The sequence below is a fragment of the Perognathus longimembris genome, chromosome 4 (assembly GCF_023159225.1).
Source record: "Perognathus longimembris pacificus isolate PPM17 chromosome 4, ASM2315922v1, whole genome shotgun sequence".
NCBI lineage: Eukaryota > Metazoa > Chordata > Mammalia > Rodentia > Heteromyidae > Perognathus > Perognathus longimembris.
Genome location: NC_063164.1, coordinates 50,597,409 through 50,611,586, shown reverse-complemented (window position 1 = coordinate 50,611,586; position 14,178 = coordinate 50,597,409). Strand labels below are relative to the sequence as shown.

The 14,178-nt window shown below is 40.3% G+C and overlaps 1 protein-coding gene across 2 annotated transcripts in view; it reads left to right on the top strand.

The window, feature by feature from the left end:
- Map3k20 (mitogen-activated protein kinase kinase kinase 20) overlaps window positions 1-13,215 on the top strand; it is a 170,901-nt gene extending 157,686 nt beyond the window's left edge. For both annotated transcript variants that reach the window (XM_048345234.1, XM_048345233.1), the window contains exons 17-20: window positions 2,878-2,994; window positions 6,140-6,214; window positions 9,261-9,411; window positions 12,008-13,215. In XM_048345234.1, the coding sequence (XP_048201191.1) occupies window positions 2,878-2,994; window positions 6,140-6,214; window positions 9,261-9,411; window positions 12,008-12,708 (1,044 nt within the window). In that variant the 3' untranslated portion in view covers window positions 12,709-13,215. The remainder of the gene's footprint in view (window positions 1-2,877; window positions 2,995-6,139; window positions 6,215-9,260; window positions 9,412-12,007) is intronic.
- Window positions 13,216-14,178: the final 963 nt, after the last annotated feature.

Below are 14,178 nucleotides of genomic sequence, written 5' to 3'. Positions count from 1 at the left end.
TAGTTTCAGCATGTGAAGTGCCTGATCTCTTAACCTTAATCACTCAGAAACCTTCCGTTTTCAAAAACTGCAAGACAGATTATGAATTTATGCTCTACGGATCAAACTAGGTGTGAAGACACGGGTTTGTTTTTGTTTGAATTACAGCATCTTTGTTACTAAAATTTTCATATGTAATGTTGAAAGAATTTTATTGCAAACCTCTCATATACCCACCTCTGAATTCAACCATTAACACTTCACTTGCCTTACTGCTTACCTGCCTATCTCTCTAGCCAATTGTATTTTGTGATCATCTCAAAGTAGCTTGTAAACATTCATACACTTCCTCCTAAATACTTCAGTATGTTAGAATTCACCAAGAAATGCACAAATCCCAAGAGTACTTTCACTAAGTGTCAACAAATGCATACAACTATGATATACTAACCTCTGTCCATCAAGAACTGCCACTCTCAGGAAGTTCCCTAATGCCGTCCCAAGCAGTCTCCATCTGCAGAAGCAATCAGGCTTGTTTTGTGTGGTGACATATAAATGGAACCATGAATGTATTCTTTTTTTCTGGATAAATCTTCTTTCATTCACTACAATGAGATGTAGCTGTGTTGTTCATGAATCAGTTGTTTCTCTTCAGTCAACTATTAACATTTTACTATGCTTGTTTAATAAGACAAACAATAGCTTATCTACCTATCTCTCAAGCCATCTAGCAGTCTTTAATATGTGATGGAAACCAAAGTGATCTGAAGACAGTGTTACACTTCAGTATTTAGGAGCATTAGACCATAGTTTATGTATGTATTCTCCTTTTGATTCGATCGGTTTTGTTTTGGGGTGTGTGTATCTGTGTGTGTGTGTGTGTGTGTGTGTGTGTGTGTGTGTGTGTGTGTGTGTGTGTGTTGGTCTTGGGGCTTGAACTCAGGGCTTGTGTACCTTAGCTTCTTTTTCTCAAGGCTAGCACTCTACCTCTTGAGCCAGAGCACCACATACCACAGGTAGATTTTTCTGGGTAGTTTATTGGAGTTAAGAGTCTCATGGACTTTCTTGCCTAGGCTGGCTTTGAACTGTGATCCTCAGATCTCAGCTTCCTGAGTAGCTAGGATTACAAGCATGAGCCATTAGTGCCTGGCCTTGACTCAGTTTTTGGCTGTTCTTGTAAAGCTGCTAAGAACATACCCAGACAAGTCTTTCATTTAATTTCTTTAGAAGTAGAATTTCTGAGTCATTGAATAGGCATATAGTTCATTTTATAACAAGTTGTCCAAAGTTTTTCTGAAGCATTTCTGAAGCATTGACACTCCTGCTAAGCACCACACTCCTGCTAAGCACCAAACCCCAGACAACACTTGATATTATCAGCCTTTGCCACCCTGTTGGGTATGTACTGCTACCTCACTGTGGCTTTTGCATTTCTCTAGTGACCCTTTATGTAGAACACTTTTTACTATAAGGCAGTATTATTGAAATTTTAATTAACATGCTGTGATTTTATAATTAAGAGATTTTACATAAGAATCCAGATTTCCTGAAAGAGCCTAGCAAAACTGGACTCATATTCCCCTATGGAAACAAACCAAAAAAAAAAAAGAAGAAAAAGTAGAAGCTGGGCAGTGGCTGTGCTTTACTGCTCATCAGCTCCCCGGAGTCCCTAGCTGAGGTCTCCTTCACTCCCCAGTTGTCAGCTTCTATGTGTCTCACAGTTACTATGCTGTTTTTCTCCCCATTAAAAAGAAGGTGAGCTGTCTCCGGAGGCCATATCATAAATTCTGCAGAAATGAAGGGTAGATTAAGAGGGATATCAAAATGCAGTGGTACTCACTAAATACTATGTTGAAAATGAACTACACAACTTGTGGGTGGGAACATGAGGGAAAAAAATGGGAGAGAGCAAAGGAAGAAATGACACTATTCCAAAAGAAATGCACTCATGCTAGGCGCCAATGGCTCACTCCTGGCTGAGGTCTGAGGATCACAGTTTAAAGGTAACCTGGGCAGAAAAGTCCTCGAGAGACTCTTACCTCCAATTAACCACTCAAAAACTGAAAGTGGAGTTGTGGCTTAAGGTGGTAGAGCACTCGCCTTGAGCAAAAGAGCTCAGGGACACAGCACCCAGGTCCTGAATTCAAACCCCACAACCAACAAAAAAGAAATACACTCATTACCTGACTTATGTAACTGTAACCCCTCTGTATATCACCTTTACAATAACAATAAAAATGAAATAAATAAAATTTAAAAGAGGGATATTTAGCTAAATGCCTGTGGCTCATGTCTATAGTCCTAAGTGCTCAGAAACTTGACATCTGAGTAATCAAGGTTCAAAGCCCACTGGGACAGACAAATCTAAATGATTCTTGTCTTCAATTAAGCAGCAAAAAGCTGGAACTGTAAGCATGGCTCAAACAGTAGAGCACTAGCTGTGAGCAAGAAAAAGCTGCACAAAAGAGTGAAAAGACCTCCATTCAAGCCCAAGTACTGGCAAAGAAGGCAACATAGTTGAAAAGACACAGACCACATTTATTTGCAGCAATGAGAAAATAGTAATTGTTATGCTTAATTTGTAAATTAAATGGATCTGTTTTAAAAACCTTATACCTTAACATTCTGTAATGAAACTGCCTGCTTTACTTATTTTTATTTTCTTCCTCAACCTCTTAGGATTTTAAGTTTGTAACTCCTATAATAGAACACATGAACTGATCAGTTATGTGGGGATTATTTAGATATACAAAAGAATCTGATTTCATATCCTTTTATTGAAGAAAATAAAAATATTTCCATATACATCATTTAGAATACTTTGTATGTTATAAAACATTGAAGCTAAAAAAATATTGTTTCACTTTCTCAATTCTGTAATTTTGCTTTTAATTCCAGGACTGTAAGTGGAAAATGTATATGGAGATGGATGGGGATGAAATTGCAATAACCTACATAAAAGATGTGACATTCAACACTAACCTACCTGATGCAGAGATTTTAAAGATGACAAAGGTAAGGTTCTATTTACAGCTTAAAAGCTTTTTTGCATTCACAGATATCAAACAAAGACATTAAAATACCCCAGCAGTACGCTTTTGTGCTTGTCCATGCTCACATCAGCTCAGCCTCAAGCAGGCTGTTGAAAGGCACATTTTATTTAGCAGATTGAGAGGATAATAGTTTTTTGTTAAAATTCCACTTATGCAGTGTGAACTAAAAAGCACTGCAAAAAAAAAGGATCATTTCATTTTTTTAAGTTTCTTTCTACATTTCTTTATGCTTACTCTGTCATTTGTTAAAAGGAAGAAAATATGACCCATGAAAATATTTACTTCACATTTGGATTGTTTTAAACTTTGGAAAACTTTTTTTTTTGCCAGTCATGGGGCTTGAACTCAGGGCCTGAGTACTGTCTCTGGCTTCTTTTTGCTCAAAGCTAACACTCTGCCACTTGAGCCACAGCGCCATTTCCAGCCTTTTCTATATATGTGGTTTTGAGGAAGCAAAACCCAGGGCTCCATGTATACAATACAAGCACTCTTGCCACTAGGCCATATTCCCAGCCCATAAACTTTGGAAAACTTTTAAGATGTAGACTTTTCTTGGGGCATGGAAATGAGGCTGGTGTTTGGTTTTGTTTTGTGCTAGTCCTGGGACTTGAACTCAGGGCCTCATGCTCTTGCTTGACTTCTGATCAAGGCTGGCACTCTGCCACTTGAGCCACAACTCCACTTTCTGGCAAAGTTGTTTAGGGGATACATGTTGAAATATTAGTGGCTAGCTTGAGTTTATACTTAGGATTATTGGGGTGATCAGAAAACATGTAACCACTCCAGGGTCACTGACATACCATTTCCAACAGAAACACAGAAGTGACTGATATAAATAATTAATTTGCTCCTCAGAAGGGAAAAAGAAAGTAGGCTTATTTCAAGTACAATGAAAAATGCATATAAAATGTGAATAGTAGAAGGTCAGCAATTTCAGGCAAATAATTGTGATGTCAACCAGACAATGATCATAACCTTAAATGACCAGCAACTCTAGTGCACTATTCACTGAGTTTTTAGTCTCAGTGAAGAAAGAACCAGAGTATAAACACAAGTAGGAAAATAAAATGAGTCTTCAAAGTCTGGCATTAGACTTGTAAATGTCTTCTCTGCACAACATTAGATTGCTGAACACCAAGTTATATATTTTTTTTAATTTACAAGTGGATTCATCAAGTCAACTGATTCGATATTGATTGTTGCAATCTTTTGCATACCTGCACTTTGTTTTGATGGCATTATTTATGTATAAAGGTTATGCTTTGGGTTTAACTTTGTCTGGGAGACTAGAACATATAGGAAATCCCTCCTCCTTGCCCATGCTCACTCTAATTGCAGCAGTTGTCCCTTGTTTCCCAGTACCTTCAAAGCAAGATTCGAGTCATTGCCTATGAGCAGAGAAGTCACGCATGGTAAACATAAAAAGATGGGGGCTGGGGATATGGCCTAGTGGCAAGAGTGCTTGCTTCCTATACATGAAGCCCTGGGTTCAATTCCCCAGGACCACATATATAGAAAACAGCCAGAAGTGGTGCTGTGGCTCAAGTGGCAGAGTGCTATAGTCTTGAGCAAAAGGAAACCAGGGACAGTGCTCAGCCCTGAGTCCAAGGCCCAGGACTGGCAAAAAACAACAACAACAACAAAAACATAAAAAGATGGAATTGTAAAGCCAAGTACAGAGGGTTCTGCTAGGATGTCATATATGTAAAAGCATATACCCATATTCATAGGGCTTATCAGGAAAATATGATTGGGTAAATCTTTCAAACTTTATAGAACTTTTAACATCAATAAGAACAGTAATCATAATTTATTCATTTTTTAAAAATTGCCCAGTTAAATCTCTACCACATTTTCCGTACTCAACTCATAGGCAGCACTAAACAGGAGAGGAGAAAAGAATACAATAGAAGAGATAGATTATTTTAATCAAAATTAGCATAGATCCAAGGTATAGGTTTCTTTGTTCATCTTATTGTTATTTTGTGTGTGTGTGTGTGTGTGTGTGTGTGTGTGTGTGTGTGTGTGTGTGCTAGTACTGGAGATTGAATTTAAGGCCTTGTATTCTCACCTGGCATTTCTGCTCAAGCCTGGTGCTCTACTACCCGAACCATACCTCCACTTTGAGGTTTTTGCTGGTTAATTGAAGATAATCTCTTGGATTTTTTTTTCTCTCAGAGTAGCTTTTAACTATAATTCTCAGGTCTCAGCTTCCTGAGTACTTAGGATTGTAAGTGTGAGCTACCAGCTGCCCCCACCCCCAGCTTCATCTTTTGTTTTAGTTGTGGGTAAATGTGACCACATTGTCTGTGTGTTTTACATGCAGCTCCACAGGGTTACCTGAGAGAGGGGAAAGCTATAATGGTCGAAGTTACTTCAGCAGCCACTCAAGGATACTTCTGGGTCTTCTATGGTTATGGTTTTGCTGATTGATGCTTCAAACAAATGAATAAATGACCTAATGATAAGACTGAGTGATAGCAAATGTTATATCATATAAAAAATGGATTGTGGGGGCTGGGAATATGGCCTAGTGGCAAGAGTGCTTGCCTTGTATACATGAAGCCCTGGGTTCGATTCCCCAGCACCACATATATAGAAAACTGCCAGAAGTGGCACTGTGGCTCAAGTGGTAGAGTGCTAGCCTTGAGCAAACAGAAGCCAGGGACAGTGCTCAGGCCCTGAGTTCAAGGCCCAGGACTGGAAAAATAAAATGGATTATGGACCTGCATGGTAGTATACCTTGGTCATCCCAGCACTCAAGAGGCTGAGGCGAGAAGCAGGAGTTCAAGGCCAGAGTGGGGTACATAGCAAGACTCTGTCCTAGAAAAACAAAAGGAAGAAATGAGGACTGCCCTCTGCCATCAGTAGGCTATGCATAGCATTCATTCATTCAGGAAACTGGTTTTGCCAATGTATTAACTGATGTCTTATAAAAAAACAAAGTCCTAGATATCACTGAGTTGTGAACCAGCATGATGTTCATGATAGTCTGTTATTGTGCTTGTATTTGTAAATTGTACTCAGCACAACTAGCCTTAAAGAAACACACAATGACAGAGCAGGCTATATTGTGGTACTGCACCATCCTATCTTTTGTTTTGCAGCCGCCATTTGTGATGGAGAAGTGGATTGTAGGAATAGTGGAAGATCAGACTGTGGAGTGTACAGTGACCTATGAGGTAAGCTCCGGGGAAGAAGGCTGTTGGCTTCACCACCACTCAGTAAACTGGCTTTTATTGGCTCCCTTGGAGTACTTAGAGGTTACTGGGATTTATTGAGATAGAAATTATATAGTCAACATGAATATGGGTAGATCAATATAAATTCTCTAACCATGTGTTAGGAAGGAAAGGGAACAAGATAAACTTACACTTCATTCATTAGACTCTTGGTTGTTGTTTTTGCTGACACTGGGGTTTGAACTCAGGATCTTGCACTTGCTAAGCTGGTGCTCTACCACTTAAGCCACACTTACAGTCTTCATTTGTGACTAATTGAACATTTTCATACACCATCTAATAATTTAGGTACTGGGAATGCCAAAAAGTGAGTGAAACAGACCTTTTCCCTCTTTGAGTGAAGAAGTTTAGGAGTCTTTCTTCAAAAAACCAGAGCATAATTCCCCACCATCTGGAAAGAGTGTGTTATGAAAAGCAGACACAGATATTATACATTTTTGTGTAAAAATGTATAATTAAAAATATGGTGTTAAATTAAAATTCATATATTCAGTAGTAGCTGGTGGCAGGTACTATTCTGTGGTGAGGGCAGAAGCCTGTATTCCCTGAAGCTCATACTCCGATCAGAAGAGATGGGAAATAACTAAATCATGTCCGTGATAGATGGTAAATAGCAATAGCAAGTACAAGTGTACAATGACAAAGCTGGGGTCATCCCTCATGCCTGTAATCCTAGCTATTCAAGACTGAGATCCAGAGGATTGCAGTTTAGAGTCAGGCAGGGCAGGAAAGTCTGTGAGACTCAACTTCCAATTAATCAACAAAGAGCTGAGCTGGAGGGTGGAGACATGGCTCAAGTAACAGAGTACTGGCCAAACCATTGTGAGGTCCTGAGTTTAAACTTCAGAACCAGGAGAAAACAAACAAACAAAAAACAGTACAAGGAAAAAAACTAGACAAGTGGGAAGGGTCAGATCACAGTGCCCGGGGAGGGAGTTTGGACTTACTCTAACCACAATAAAAAGTAAATGGGGACATTTTAAGCCATAGAACAACTCCAGTTGTTTTGTTACAAGCAAGATCATCTGTGCAATGTAGTTAATAATATTTTACACTTAAAAATGTGTTAAGAGGATAGATTTCAAGTTGGCATTAAAAAAAATTCCCCTCAACTTGCTAAATGGTCTCTCTGTAAATATATTTCCATAATCTGTCTTTAATAAGCCTATTTAATGCTAATGACTTGGTAAAAATTAACAAGATCTTCCTGGATGGCAGGATGTGGACTTTATAAAATAGAGGAGCTCCATGTGAGGGGGTGGGGGTGGGGGGTGGGCAGAGTCTAGGAGCCACATGAAGATATTCATATGCAGCTACATCCGTAAGACATGAACTCAATCATTCGTTCAAGAATGATTTATGAGGAATTTACCAGGAACTATAAGAGGAACATATGCTCTCACAAATACGAACCATAGAGAGGGTTTTCATTATTTTACAAATAGGGAAAATGGGCATGGAGAGGTGAAAGGAAGTCCCGAGCACGGGGTACTCAGTGACAGAGTTGTTAAGGCCACACCCATGTGTTCTGGCTGGAAGAACACTTCCCGCTCAGGCCTGACCACCACAGCTCTTAGCTTCTCCATAAGATGCAAGAAGTCAGCTTCAACTGGAGTCAGGAACTGGTACATTGGGATGGCTTCCTAAGGTTTGGCTCTTTAATACTAGAGCTCCAAGACTTGGCCATACCTTCCATTACAGATACCTTCCAATACAGATCACAGAAAGGATATAGCTTCACCTCCAGGGCCCACAGGCTATCAGGGATGAGTCACCTGAGAAATAACATTCATTGAGGTTGCAAAGGACACAAGCTCCTTTGCTTGTGAAGGAGCCTGGTGAGTCTTAAGGATCTTACCATCCAGATCATTCTCAAACCTGTTGACTGGTCTTCACAGCCCATAGTTAGAAGAGATAGATTTTCACCTCTGCCTGCAACTCTGCAGACACACTAACCTGCTTCTGTGTTGTGCTTGCTCTCTTTCTCTCCTTCCTTGACTTCTTTAGACATATTGACATGCCACTTATGTCTGTGTTTCTCACTTCCTAGTTTTTAAAAGTGTTATTTTATAACTGAATCCTAAAGAGTCTTTTGGGGGGGGGGGTGCAGAGAAGCCCAGGGCCTTGGACATGCTGAGCAAGCACTCTGGCACTGAGCTGCATTCCCAGCCCTGGACACACTTTAACCTCCACTATTTGGGGACGCATGGTGACTAGGGAGCAAGGCAAAGATTTATCTTTCTTGATCTTGTATCCTTTCTTTTCCTGATCTTAATTTCCTTACTCTCCATCCATCTCACCGGCACCCTGTTTCCCTATATTCTTCCTGTAGAAAATTATCTCCTTTTGTGCTAGATAAACACACTGAAGCACCCCGGGACCAAAGACATTCTTGGGCAAAAATGTAGACAGTGTTAGGTTTTTTTTCACCAAACTATCTATTTTAAATACAAAAAGAAGAAGAAAATATATCACATTTCTCATCACCTAGAGGTGTTAAGATTCACCGAATGTTAAAAATTCTGAGAGAAGACAACTACATTGTTAAGTACGATAACCTACTAAAGAATATGTTATAATCCATTAAGAAAGAAAATACTTACTATTGGGATAGGGATCTAGCTTAGTGGAAGAGCACATGCTTAGTTAGCATTTGTGACACCTGGATTTAACCCCCAACAACCACAAAGAAAGAGAGACAGAAAGGAAACAAGAGAAAAAAAGTGAGGAGAAAGAATATGGGGAAGGAGAGAGGAGAAAAAAAAAATAAAGTGCTATAATCCACTAAGGAATAAGTAACTAAAATTTTCCTCTTCATCAAATACACATATTTTGGTGAGCTATTCAAATTATTTTACCTAATACATTATGATAATGTGCTAATTAAAGTGAGATCATAACTTGGGCTTCTTTTGTTCTCATTTTATAAATATGTATATGTTTGATCCTGACTTTACTTATTGTTTTTTATTTTTCCTCTTAACAGAGTGATGTCAGAACTCCCAAAAGCACTAAACACATCCATTCAATTCAGTGGAGTAGAACCAAACCCCAGGATGACGTGAAAGCAGTCCAGCTGGCCATTCAAACATTATTCCCCAATTCTGAGGGTAACCCTGGCAGCAGGTCTGACTCGAGTAAGTTAGTGCTCTGGTATTGCATGTATGCTGCCGCCCAGAGTGGGTTATGACATGCGCATCGCAGAGACAGTGTTGGCCAGTGGCTAGACACAGACTTCTACCCTAGGACTGCCTTCTCATATGTTTACAAGCCTGCCTTTATCACAGTTATAGGGAGAGTTGTACTGATAGACACAAATATGAGCATATGAGTTAACTAGAATATTTGGGTGACTATGATAACAGATAAAAATTAATGATTATATTGCATGGGTAAATAAAACTGTCTGTATATTTCATTTCTGAAACTATATGTAGATAAAGGTGAGACTCTTCTATGTCTAGCAAACATGCCTACAGCACCATTCCATCACTAGAATTTCCTGAGTCCTGAGCATCATTGATGCATCAAAGCACAGGAATGATAAAGAAAGGCAGAAAGAAAAGGATAGAGGGAAGAGAAGGGGAAAGGATGGAGGGACAAATAGGGGCGAGGCAGGAAAAGAAAGAGGATAAAGAAAGAAAACTCGAAATGCATTTAATGGATGGTGGGGGCAGTAATTACAGTCCATGTAAAGAAACAGAATAACATAGAGGAAGGCCAGCTGACTGGCTATCAAGTTGGTCATTATTTGGTAGATTCAAGGAAGACTCTCAGTTTTGTAGATCCAGAAACCCTAATACTCAGTGGGCCTAGGACAGCTAGCAAATACATTGGAGAAGGGGGTATACGAAATCTCTTGTGGTTCCCTCTTTACCACAAGAAATATACCCACCAAACAAACCAAAAATATATTTTTTCTGATTAGTATACTTTTTCTCCCAAGAGAAAAATATAACTATGAGTCCATGTCAGGAAATTGTTTGGTAAGCAAGAAAACAGTTAGCCAGAGGTTTAACTTACTACTTTGGGGGACTGGTGTCTTGAGGCTCATCTCCATGTCCCTTACCCTAAGAACTGACCTGCCCAGTGGACCAGATAGATCTTAAATGTCCACCGGCCAGGGTGCCCAACCCAGCATATTGCCAAGAAAAGTCATAATTCCCTTACCACCTACAAAGCAAATTATTTCTTGAAGTTACAACACAACTAAGTAGGAGGAATATGGGATTTCAATGTAGAGGGATTGTTGGCTGAGTGATCATGGGCAAGTAACTTGGCCTCATAAGCTTCCTTATTTACAGAAGATTGTTAATTAATATTTCCCTGAAGCTGGGTGCTGGTGGCTCATGCCTGTATCCTGAAGATGCCAGCCCAGGCAAGCAAGTCCATGAGACTCTTATCTCCAGTTAACCACCACCCCCCAAACCAGAAGTGGAGCTGTGGCTCAAAGTGGTAGAGCAGTAGCCTTGAGCAAAAGAATTCAGGGAAAGTACCCAGGCCCTGGGTTCAAGCCCCGTGACTACCACTAGTAACAAATTTCCTGATGTTATTGGAAGAGCAATGGAGTAACGTAAGGAAAACCCATGGAAAAACAAGCCCATGTCATGGGAGAGGGAAAGGGGAAGGGAGGAATGAGGGAGGAGGTAACAAACAGTACAAGAAATGTACCCAAGGCCTAAGGTATGAAACTGTAACCTCTCTGTACATCACTTTGACAATAAATAAGAAAAAATAAATAAATAAAATAAATTTAAAAAAGAAAAGTAAATCTCACATATAAATACTCCATATGTAGAAAATGTAGGAACTATGATTTCTTTCCCTCTTGGAAACCCATCACTAGGTTGGAATTTAAACTCTGTCTTCAGGACATATTGACTATCATTCAACAAAGTCCCTTACCTATCTTTTAAAACACACACTAAATACAGAACACTTGGCTGACCAATGGAAATGAAAGAGGGAGTTCTGCTAGTGGCTCACGTTTATAGTCCTAGCTACTCAGAGGCTGAGATCTGAGGATTGTGTTTCAAAGCCAGACTCAAAAGTCTGTGAGACTCTTATTTCCAATTAATCACCAAAAAGCCATAAGTGGAGCTGTGGCTCAAGTGATAGAGCGCTAGTCTTGAGCAAAAGAACTCAGGAACAGGGATCAGGCCCTGAGTTCAAGCTCCAGGACTGCTACTAAGAAATTAAAAGAAATGCTCAAGGAACACAAGGTCCTGATTTCAATCCTTAATAGTGCCAAAAAGAAAGGAAGGAAGGAAGAAAAGTAAAAAAAAGGAATTAGGAAAGAATATTTCAGGCAGAGGAAATAATACATCTTTTTCTCAGGATAAGATTTTCCCCAATACCATATTGTGGGTTGGAAGAAATAATGTAAGAAAGATGGAAGGGTCCCAGGATAAACACACTAACAGACTAAAACAGACTAACAGACTAAAAGGCAGTTTCTTATTGTGTTTACATATCTTGGTGCTCTTTATATATAAATGTAACTATTTTATATAAAATTTTGGCTAATTTAATAAAATAACCTATCAATGTGAAAAAAAAAAGCACATGGCTTAGACTCAATGACCATGTCTTTCGTTTTTTAACCAGTAAAGGAAATATCCTTATAGAGTGTCTATGAACAGGAAAGCTTGCAGTGTCCCAAGAAGCCTTGAGTTCCCAAGGCCTGTGGCCTCCCTATGGCCCAGAAGGTGCTCACTCCTCTCTCTCCTGCAGGTGCTGACTGCCAGTGGTTAGACACACTGCGGTTGCGGCAGATTGCCTCCAACACATCCTTGCAGCGTTCCCAGAGCAACCCCATCCTGGGGTCACCTTTCTTCCCATACTTTGCTGACCAGGGCTCCTATGCAGCTGCAGTGAGGCGGACTCAGGTCCCTGTTAAGTATCAACAGATCACACCTATCAACCAATCCAGAAGCTCCTCTCCCACTCAGTATGGGCTGACCAAACACTTCTCCTCACTGCAGCTCAACTCCAAGGACAGCGGCTTTTCCAGTCTCAACACTGATAGCTTTTCAGAGAGGGGTCGCTACTCAGACCGAAGCAGGAACAAGTATGGTCGGGGGAGTGTATCACTCAATTCCTCTCCGAGAGGCAGATATGATGGGAAAAGTCAACATTCTACTCCATCAAGAGAAAGATATTCTGGAAAGTTCTACAAGGTGTCTCAACCAGCATTCAGTCCTCACCAGTCACCTGACTTCAAAAGAGGCCCTCATGATCACCACTTACCTAAGACCATCCCAGGGATGCCTTTGCACTCTGAGCCTGTCTCCAGAGCCAGCGAGGAGGAAAGCAAAGTGAGCGAGGGAGGGTGGACTAAAGTAGAATACAGGAAGAAGCCTCACAGGCCCTCTCCTGCCAAAACCAGCAAAGAAAGAGCCAGAGGAAACTTCCGAGGGCGGAGGAACTTTTGATGTCTTGAACTTGATGTGTTTTTCTTTGATTCATGCAGTGGGTTTTGACCACAGGATATCTTCAGATCCAATTAACAAAGAAGACAATTCTTCCTATTTGGGGATTGGGAAATTCTTTCTAATTGAGACTGCAGCCACACCAAGACAAAAATTATGGTCGTTGGTTGCCTTAGCGGTGATCACCAAGCTTACAAAACAACTCTTCATACTGCCTTCCCTGAGTTCACATTGTGGGAGGTAGGACGTACCATCTTGTTACCCTGAGCACTGGCATTGTGCTTAGCAGGGCTGGGACTAGGGTAAGGCAAATGAGGTCTATGAGAAATCAAAGATAAAGACAAGATCAGTAATAGTAATTTCTTTTTCCTTTTGGCTAAGGCTCTAGTGTGGCTTAGCAAGGTGCTTTTATTGATCCTGTCTTAAAATCTTGGTATTTCAGTCGTCCTCATGAAGTTTTTGCATTGGTTTTATTTTTTAATATTTTCATTAAAATATCATTTATGTTGATTGTTGAGGTTTTTTTATGCCTCCATAAATTTTGTGCCCAAGCAAATGTCTTCTCATCTCTACCCTGCTAGGTAGTATTTATTGTAGTAAGGTATTTATGTTATTATCATGGAACTGATTTGGCTTGTCATTTTTTTTTGGTAATAAAAAATGGCTATCATACCTATGGTAATTACATTATCCTATCTCATTCATTAAGCTTATGCAAGGGAGAAGGGAGGGATGAGAGAGTGACTAGTGTAGTGATTGGGGGGAATCTGATCAAGGCACATTGTATGCATGTATGGACATGTCAAGATGAAATCCCTGTTTACTAATTGATGGTAATAAAAACTGAGGGGCCGGGGCACCAGTGGCAAACACCTGTAATCCTAGCTACTCAGGAGGCTGAGATCTGATGATCAAGGTTCAAAGCCAGCCTGGGCAGTAAAGTCTGTGAGCCTCTTACCTCCAATTAACCACTACAAAACTGGAAGTAGGGCTGTGGCTCAAAGTGGTAGAGCACTAGCCTTGAGCAAAAGAGCCCTGACCACCACCAACAACAACAAAAGAGAGCCCTACAACCAACAACAACAACAAAAAAGGCAGGGGGAGGTGGGGAGGGAGGAGGAGAAAAGAAGGAAAAAAATTGTTGATCAGAAACCAATGACCTGGAGATCATGGTCATTTCTGAGGCCTAAGCATTCTAGACTTCCCAGATTACCAGGGAAGGAAAAGGAAAAGTATGAGTCCACAAAAGCCTCTGGAATGTCAGAAATCCAAAATCTAAAAGAAAACAGAGTGAGAGACTTGCATCACAAGCTAAAAGCCAGGACAATTTCTCAATTATCAACATCCTTGTTAGAACAAGACAGCAAATACAAGCCTTGCAGCCAGACGGCACTGGGCATCTGGGGGTGACAAAGAGGTGACCATTTGCAGTTAGTACAGGAATGCTGGAATCCAACCTATGAAACCCTTCCT